General features: G+C 42.3%; 1 protein-coding gene across 1 annotated transcript in view; it reads left to right on the top strand.

The window, feature by feature from the left end:
* Positions 1-2,721: 2,721 nt before the first annotated feature.
* The window catches only part of LOC148035628 (ATP-dependent Clp protease adapter protein CLPS2, chloroplastic-like), a 47,186-nt gene continuing 41,833 nt past the window's right edge, over positions 2,722-8,074 (top strand). Inside the window, exon 1 of the mRNA XM_087677602.1 lies at positions 2,722-3,215. Within this exon, the coding sequence (XP_087533728.1) occupies positions 2,891-3,215 (325 nt within the window). The 5' untranslated portion in view covers positions 2,722-2,890. The remainder of the gene's footprint in view (positions 3,216-8,074) is intronic.

The raw sequence follows: 8,074 nt of genomic DNA, 5'->3' as shown, positions 1-8,074 counted from the left end.
GATCATTTGTCAATGGTATGATCTTGTGGATGAATATATGTAGAATCGTGCAAATGTTGTCAGCGATGCACATGCCTCATCTGTTGGTGGGTTGTCTTCTCCAGAAGACAACACTACATCTATCTCCAATGATCCATGTGACCACACCCAGGAAGACATTGGATCTAATGAGCCTTCGAAGATTGGGCAAGATCAAACAACTAGCCAAGGAGCACGCAATAAGAAGGGTAGAAAGATAGAGGAGTCTCTTAGTGACATGGCTAGCACCGCTCGATCTATGTTAGCCAACCAGAAATCAAACCTAGAGGAAAAGAAAGCATTTGAAGAGCGCAAGCTCGTTATCATGGATACACTTGCCTCCTCTGTATCTGGGTTGTTAGATGTAATCAAAAGTCTTAAAAAGGAATGATAGTTTTAACTTTAGATGAATTTGGAACTTAAAAAAAAAGAAGTTTTTTACTCTACCTAAACATCTCTATTCAATTCTCATAGAGTTTCATAAAATCTTTTGACAAGTGAATGGACGACGAAAGTCTTTTGATAATGTATGTCATCGGTGTTACAGTTGCTGTCATGGCAATGTTTCAGCTATTGTTAAGTGATTTGGATGACGAGGACGATGACAGTATGCAATTGCATACTTTGATGGAGTGCATGGCTCGTGGTTATGTTGCACGTCGAGCTAGGATAGGTCAGCGAAGGCATGATCAACGGTCATGCTAGGCCTATCCAAGACCACAAACTTTTATGGAGTAGGGGCTTCTGGGGAGTTATTCAAACCGAATGTTCAAAAGCACGTTATGAGTTGGCAAGAGTACATTTGAATATCTCGTTGCAAAGCTAGCACCACAAATGCGATGCAAGAACACGAACTATCGAAGAGCAATGCCTGTGGAGAAGCGGGTTTGTGTGGCTCTGCATCGCCTGGTGAGTGGCTCAAATTTGGGACTCATAGCTGATTTATACGGAGTCTCAACTTCTTTTACACAGATGGCTATTCTGGACTTTTGCGATGCATTGGCCGCATGTGGATTGCATGGTATGTACATAAAGTGGCCAACATCACAACAAATGCAAAAAAATGTAGATGCATTTCAGGCCCTTCGAGGTATACCCTATGTCGTTGGTGCAGTAGATAGTAGTCATATTCCCATCATTGCCCCAAGAGAGAACCATGAAGATTATATTAATAGGAAGGGCTTCCACTCAATTATTCTACAGATAAGTGTGGTAGCCAATTGTGTTGTTTGGGACTATGACGTTGGCTAGGCAGGTTCTATGCACGACTGGAATGTTTTTCAACGTTTAGACCTAGGAAAATGATGCTTAAACAAAGCTTTGGGACAATACTGTCTACTAGGTGATTGTGCTTATCCTGCACACTTTTGGATGCTTCCTCATTTCAAGGGTGGTAAGGATGGCCTATCTTCAGAACGCTATCATTGGAATTACATACAATCAAGTACTCGTATGCTAGTTGAAAGGGCATTTGGCATCTCTAAAGCCCGATTTCGTATTTTGTTGAAGAGATGTGATATGCTTTTACAAAATCTCCCGAAGATGGTGGCAGCATGCCTTGTTCTACATAATATATGCATTGTGCATGGAGATAGTTTTGATGATGCATGGATACGTGAAGCGACAGCAGAACTTGAGAGAGAAAATAATGCACCTCGTCAAGATATGGACCAACAAAATAGTTTGAGGAATAGATTAGCAGAGGTTGCTACGCTAACTAACACAGGTACCACACAAGCAATACAAAGAGCCCAATCAGCGGAGCCAACGCCGAAGGCAAGCCATCCTGGGGGGGCATCTCAAAGAGACAACATTGCTCGAGCCATGTTTCGAGAGAGGGAGAACACAAATATGAGAACAGTCTTTGGTGATTCTGACTTTGCGGAGGAAATTGACAATGAAGATAACGGTGAGTAAACTTCAGTAGCGTTTGCAATGCAGGTGGAAAGGTGGAAAGAGGGGTGGTGTGCTAAATTTTTTTTCCTCTTTCCACCTTTTTGCAGAGAGCTGGGTAGAGCCATGTCTAAATAGCATGGTGAAGGGGTTCAACTCCCCTGCTCTCTTTTTCATTACTAATTTGCGTTAGTGTTATAAGCCGTTTTTAAAAAGTTTGTAATGCTTTGAATTCTGCTAGTCGCTTTATAGTCTTGTAACGGTTTTAGTTTTATGAATCACTTTTTTTCAATTTTAATAGTCATTTTTTAAAATCTAGCATCAATAATTGTGTTTAAATAGGTATTCAAATAGTAATTATTATACCACTAACGATCAACATCCATAGCAACCACTCATTCACACATGAGTCGAGAAGTGTCCGGTGCATAGGTGGTGGCCGGTGTGTAAACGATTACGAACGGACACTTAATGACCACGAGAAGTGTTCGCCGCCCAGTGTGTAAGCAAGTGATAGACAAGTGACCGCCCATGTTAACTTTTCCTATGCCCACCAACTGGGCACAGATTGGGCAGGCAATGGCGGTGTGTAACCAGCCTTAGTGCACACTCGCAACTCTGTATACTAGAGCATCGCGAGGCACTAGTCTAAGACGCTCAACTCATTCCAATTTGCCCGATTGTTCAAACCACCCAGCTGGCAGCCAGACACGCGCAAAGTAGCCCCACATGGAGATGACGTAGACTTGCGCAGAAATCGATTGGCCTGCTGGCGGTGCCACGCCCCTAACGAGCGGTCGACGGGGATTTTTGTGGCGCAAACAAAATGGGTTGAAAAGTAGTTCGGTAATGGGAGTGGAAACGAATCATCGTCAGCCTTCATCACCAGCCTCCAGGGCAATAGGTTTGCGAAGTGGATGTGGAACGGTATAAACACTGCAACAGCGCGCCGAGACCAAGCCTCTGAAAATTGGTAGCAATGGAAGCACTCATCTGCGGTTGTCCTGCGTTGTACACTTACTCTACCTCATTCCATGCGCCCACTCGTACTTCATCATCAATACCATCTTCATCGTCAACATCTTTCTCCTTCTTGCAGCGCCTCTTCGCTCCCCGCTCGCTCCAGCCCCAGGTAGAGCCAATCAGCTGCGCCTGTGGTCCTCTTCCAATCAGAGGTCCCGCCTGCAGGTACCGAGGTTTCTTCGCCTCGGAGGCTCGGCTCGGCAGCAGCGGAGGCGCAGGTGTTTTGGAGCGCCCCGGCCTTGATCAGTCACAGTCACCTCAGGAAGCTCGGGTCGAGGAAGGTATTCCTGTTGTTTTCGCTTTAGCAACGGAGTAATTCTATTTTCCTTGTGGAATGATGTGAAACTGTGGAAGATTTCAAGTGATGCAAGATGCAATAGGAGGATACTTCAGAGAAAGCTTTGGTTTGCAATTGGAGAAAGTGAGATTCTAGGCAGAGCTGGTCCAGATGATTTCTTTGGCTTGAGTACTTCTTACTGGCTAAATATTTACTAAATTTGGTACCCCTAGCTTTGGGCATGATAGCCATTGCTTTGGAAGTGAAGGATATGCGTACTAGGTATCCAAGTGGACAAAGTTTGGGCCATGGCACAAGGGCAGGGTCAAGAATTAAGTTCAAATCCTAAGATGTAGTAGATTTCTAAGGTTAAATGTGAACCTTATATTAATGTGAAAGTTTCGACCTTTGAATTTAGCTTTGATTAAAGTTTGGCTCAATGAGCAACTTGGATTAAATACCAAGTAGCCCCTCTAGTGTATTAATTCTAAGTAGGTCCCTTGTGTTTCCTTGCAGCTTGTGGGTGTTAGAGATTTATTCATCTATTGTATGAAGTGCAAGAAAGAGGCGAAGTTGTTGGCTTTTGTAGGTTTTTGCTGTTTGTGAAGGAGAAAAGGCTGTGTTTTCAACCTTTTGTTGCAGATTTTGAGTTTTCATTATCTCCCGTAGGGTTGAAAGAGGTTTAGGATGAATGGAGGAAGCCGGAATAGGCACCCTTTTGTGGAGTTAGAGGGGGTTGCCCTTGTTTTTTTTACATGTTAGAAGCATGGTGGGTAGAAGTACCATAAACTCGATGGGTTGCCCTTTATGAACCATAAGGTCCTCGTGTTACTAACTCTTCCTTGAGATTAGAAGCTCGATGGATAGAATTACCACATTTGGCAGGTAATGATCCTTGCCATCTTGGACTCCTACGATTTGGCAAAGCTTGTGATCGAGGCTATAGAATGTCTCAAAGCCCATGATGCCTCCAAGCTGTTTGTTGATGAGAAAGCTGAGTTGGTGAAGGTACAAGTACATTGGGACAAATTGAATGCTCACATCTACTCCTTATCTCCCTCTTGCGCTTCGGCTATAATAGCTTACATTGAGCATTTGATTGTTGCTCAGGAGATATGGCTAGAGTTGGACGAGTTGTACAATTAGGTGGCCGTGATGAAATGGATGTCTATGGTCGATAGGTTCTTTGTGGAGATCATGAGGAGAATGGATTCTAGAAGATGTGAACTTCATCAGCTCTTACTTTTCTTCTTCTCTCTTTGCAGTTTGAGATTGAGCTATGGCATGCTTGGTTTGGCCATCTCAACTGCTAGTGCCTTATGAAGATATCTTGTGGTGAGCTTGTGTGTGGATTGCCAAAGATTAGGGTGAGTCACTTGTCATGTGTGTCTTGCATTCGTGGCAAGTAGCATAGAGATGGAATTCCCAACAAGGCTTCACGTAGGGCTAAGAAGCCCTTGGAGCTTGTTTCGATGGATTTATATGGATCGATGAGGACGAAGTCTTTTAAGGGGAGTTTGTACTTTATACTTATTGGTGATGGTTTTAGTAGGATGACTTGGACATATTTCTTGGAGCTGAAGTTTGAAGCGTGATCTTCAAGGAGAATAGGTCTGGTAGGAAAATCAAGACCGTGCGTTCTAGCAAAGGAGAGGAATTTGTCTCCAATGAGCTAGGCAAGTTTTGTGCAGATCATAGCATTCACCAAGAGTTTTGCCAACACAAACACATCTCAAGAGAATGACATATTGGAGCGCAAGAATTGCAGTGTGATCGATATTTTGTGGACTATGATGAAGCATTGGCAGACATCTCAATGCCTATGGGCCGAATCAGTGGCCACTGCTTTATTCAGACATGATAGTGTAGTTATCTTTTGAGCTTCGGTTCCGTTGTATCAACATTTCTTCTCATAGCATGATTTAGTGCATTATCATTGTGTTCTTCTTGTGTTTTTGAGTTTCTCTTCTCTCTTAGTGTTTGCCTTATACATGGTGTTGCTCCCTGCAAACCCTACTGTCTATTTGTACCGTCGCTTATTTTGATATGGTATGAGAGCATGCCTGCTATTTTTGACATAAAGAAGGTCCTTTATAGCCTGGACTAGGCTCCATGTGCTTGGAATGATAGACTTGTTTTTCCAAGGGAAGTTAGGGTATCGGCATTCTTTTGTCGATCCCTAGTCGTATGTCCACACCTCAACTGAAGGGCCCGTGAAACGAGTCTTCTTCTTTGGATAGGGTGGTAAATAACTTGATTTAGTACTAATTACAACGAGCTTAAAATTCAATAATCTAGTTTAGCACTTATTACAACAAGCACAAAATTTAATAAACTGAAAACGTACACTTTATCACTTTGATCTTGGACATTGGACACCGTGTTAGCCCCAAAATTGGCACCCCTTGCTGTATTTCTTTATCTTGTATTACAAATGGAAGGAGTACAATTAAGATCCTTTGATCTCCTCTGCTAGTCCAAGTGCCTCTTGTTGTCAAAACTGATTAGCAAGCCTCCAAATCAATTTGCCCCTTGGTTTGCTTGGGGATTGACCTTCATCCTGGTTCTTGAAAGACAAATTCAGTCCCAAATTTGATATTGGTTGGTAGGCCTCTTGAATCTTCCTAATTTCTGCTGTAAATTAGGGTTTATAGCAGAGATTGATTGAAATCTCTTTCTCCACTAGCTCAAATTGCTGGAAAATGATGAGATAACTTGAGAGATGGCTTGGGGATTAGAGAGAACGCTGTAGAGAGAGAAATTTCAAAGTTTCATCGCGACAAATGTTGAAAAACTGTTGCTGCCAATAGACCCTTAGACTGATATTAATTAATTGATTAATGCTAGTCCCTAGTGTCAACACTGACACTTATTGACCAAACCATTGCCCTAAGGTTTAATCTGATACCAATTGATTAATAAAACCCAATTGGCATAACTTATCACAACTTTTGCCTTTGATATCCTTTATATCCTTGGGGTCCTTGGCTTGTTACCATGAAATAAGTGCCATGTGCATCATGTGCTAAACAACCTTGCTCATTTGAGTAATAACTTAATTAAATGTTATTAGTAAGATTAAAGCATTTTAAAATTTCACGTCCCTGTGATAACACACGTTTCGTGCTTTATGTGGATGATCTCATTTTGACAAGTGACCATACTTAGAAGGTCGAGCAGACGAAGGAGGCACGACACAAGATGTTCGAGATGACGGATATGGGCATTCTCTACTTCTTTCTAGGTCATGAGATTTGGTAGACTTCGAGGAGGATTTTCATCTCTCAGTGGTGGTATGTGCAGAAGTCTTTAACTACTTTTGAGATTGAGGGGTGTAAGGCTATTTCTACTCCCATGGATTCGAATTAGAAGACTATAGTCCATGCAGATTTAGCGGCAATGGATGCTACTTGCTGGATGCAGTTTATTAGGTCATTAATGTGGCTTTTTAAGTACTCGGATTGAATTTTGTTCTCATGTAGGTTTGCTTGTAGGGTTCATGAGTAAACCCGAGCTGGTTCATTGAAAGGTTGTGATGAGGATTTTGCGGTTCTTGAGGAGACCCCTTACCTAGGTACTTATTATCTAGCAGGTACAGGAGATTCAACCTTTGTTCTACAGGGTTAGAGGGATTTAGATTGGGTTGGAGATGTTGACCATAGGAGGTCAACAATAGGATATTGCTTCACTTTGGGTGCAAGTGCTATCTTTTGGAGTAGTAGGAAGCATAGTTGCCCTATCATCTACATGGGTGTAGTGCAGCGCCTACTACTAGGTGAGGTAGTGTGGTTTTGGAGGTTGTTAGGAGAACTTGGCTATCCTTAGATAGGTTCTACTACACTATATTGTGATAATGAGAGTTGCATTGCTTTGGTATAGAAGCCCATATTCCATGCTAGGTTGAAGGACATGTAGATCTTGGATGAGACCATTGATGTGGCGTATTACAAGACAGAGGATAACTTTAGAGATTTGTTTAGGAAGGTTCTTCCTCAGGCCATCCTTCGACAACACTCCAGATCTCTAAGCCTTATGCCCTGTCGAGGATCTAGGAGGGGGTGTTAGAGATTTATTCATCCCTTGGATAGGGCCATGCAAGCAGTGTAGATGCCATGCGGCATAGGCATTAGTGTGCAACATTTTTAAATCATTATTTATTGCTGCAATTCCACTTTTGCAGCAGTTGGCCAGTTTTTAACTGACTCACCTGATTGTTTTATTTATTATTTCTTGCCTATTTATAGGCTGGCCAGCCTCCAACATCTTCACTTGTCTTTTCAAGTGGAGAAAAAGATTGTTCGGTAGTGATACACTCGACAATCCTTGTATGTATCTGCCCTCTTCATTTCAGCATTCATTCTCTGCAGATTTCTGCGTTTTACTGTCTCTTCTCTCTCCTTGTTCTTTATGTGTTCATTTTCTTTCAATCAGTCCAGTCATTCGCTTCTGCATTTGCTGCACTTTGACAGTGGGAAATTTTAACAGCTTGCAGGGATGACTCAGTTGGGCATCGAGAAAGTTGAATGATGCCATTTACAGCTCCTCTCAGTTTTTGGGCAGCATGAGTTCTGCTATGTATTTGGTGGGAGAGCAGATTTTGAAGAGTTTTAGCTATGGAGGATGCAATTCAAGCTTGTTTCAGCAACTAATCTTCTCTACTTTGTATTGGAAGTTTCAAGTCAGCATTGTACTTTTGGAGCACCAAAGCCAGCTTTCTCTTCCACTGTTTTCTCTTTTTCTCTCTGGGACAGGCTATTCCAGGTCCAAGAGCTGAGTTCTTCTCTCTTTCTTGGAGATCCTAACATAAAAACCACTCCCGGACATTTTCATGTGAAGAAAGTGAGTTTCAGATAGTTTTGTCCA

The sequence above is a fragment of the Lygodium microphyllum genome, chromosome 5 (assembly GCF_053477565.2).
Source record: "Lygodium microphyllum isolate KBCC chromosome 5, Lygodium_microphyllum_v1.1.10, whole genome shotgun sequence".
NCBI lineage: Eukaryota > Viridiplantae > Streptophyta > Polypodiopsida > Schizaeales > Lygodiaceae > Lygodium > Lygodium microphyllum.
The sequence above is the reverse complement of the archived record's forward strand: the minus strand, read 5'-3'. Positions and strand labels throughout refer to the sequence as shown.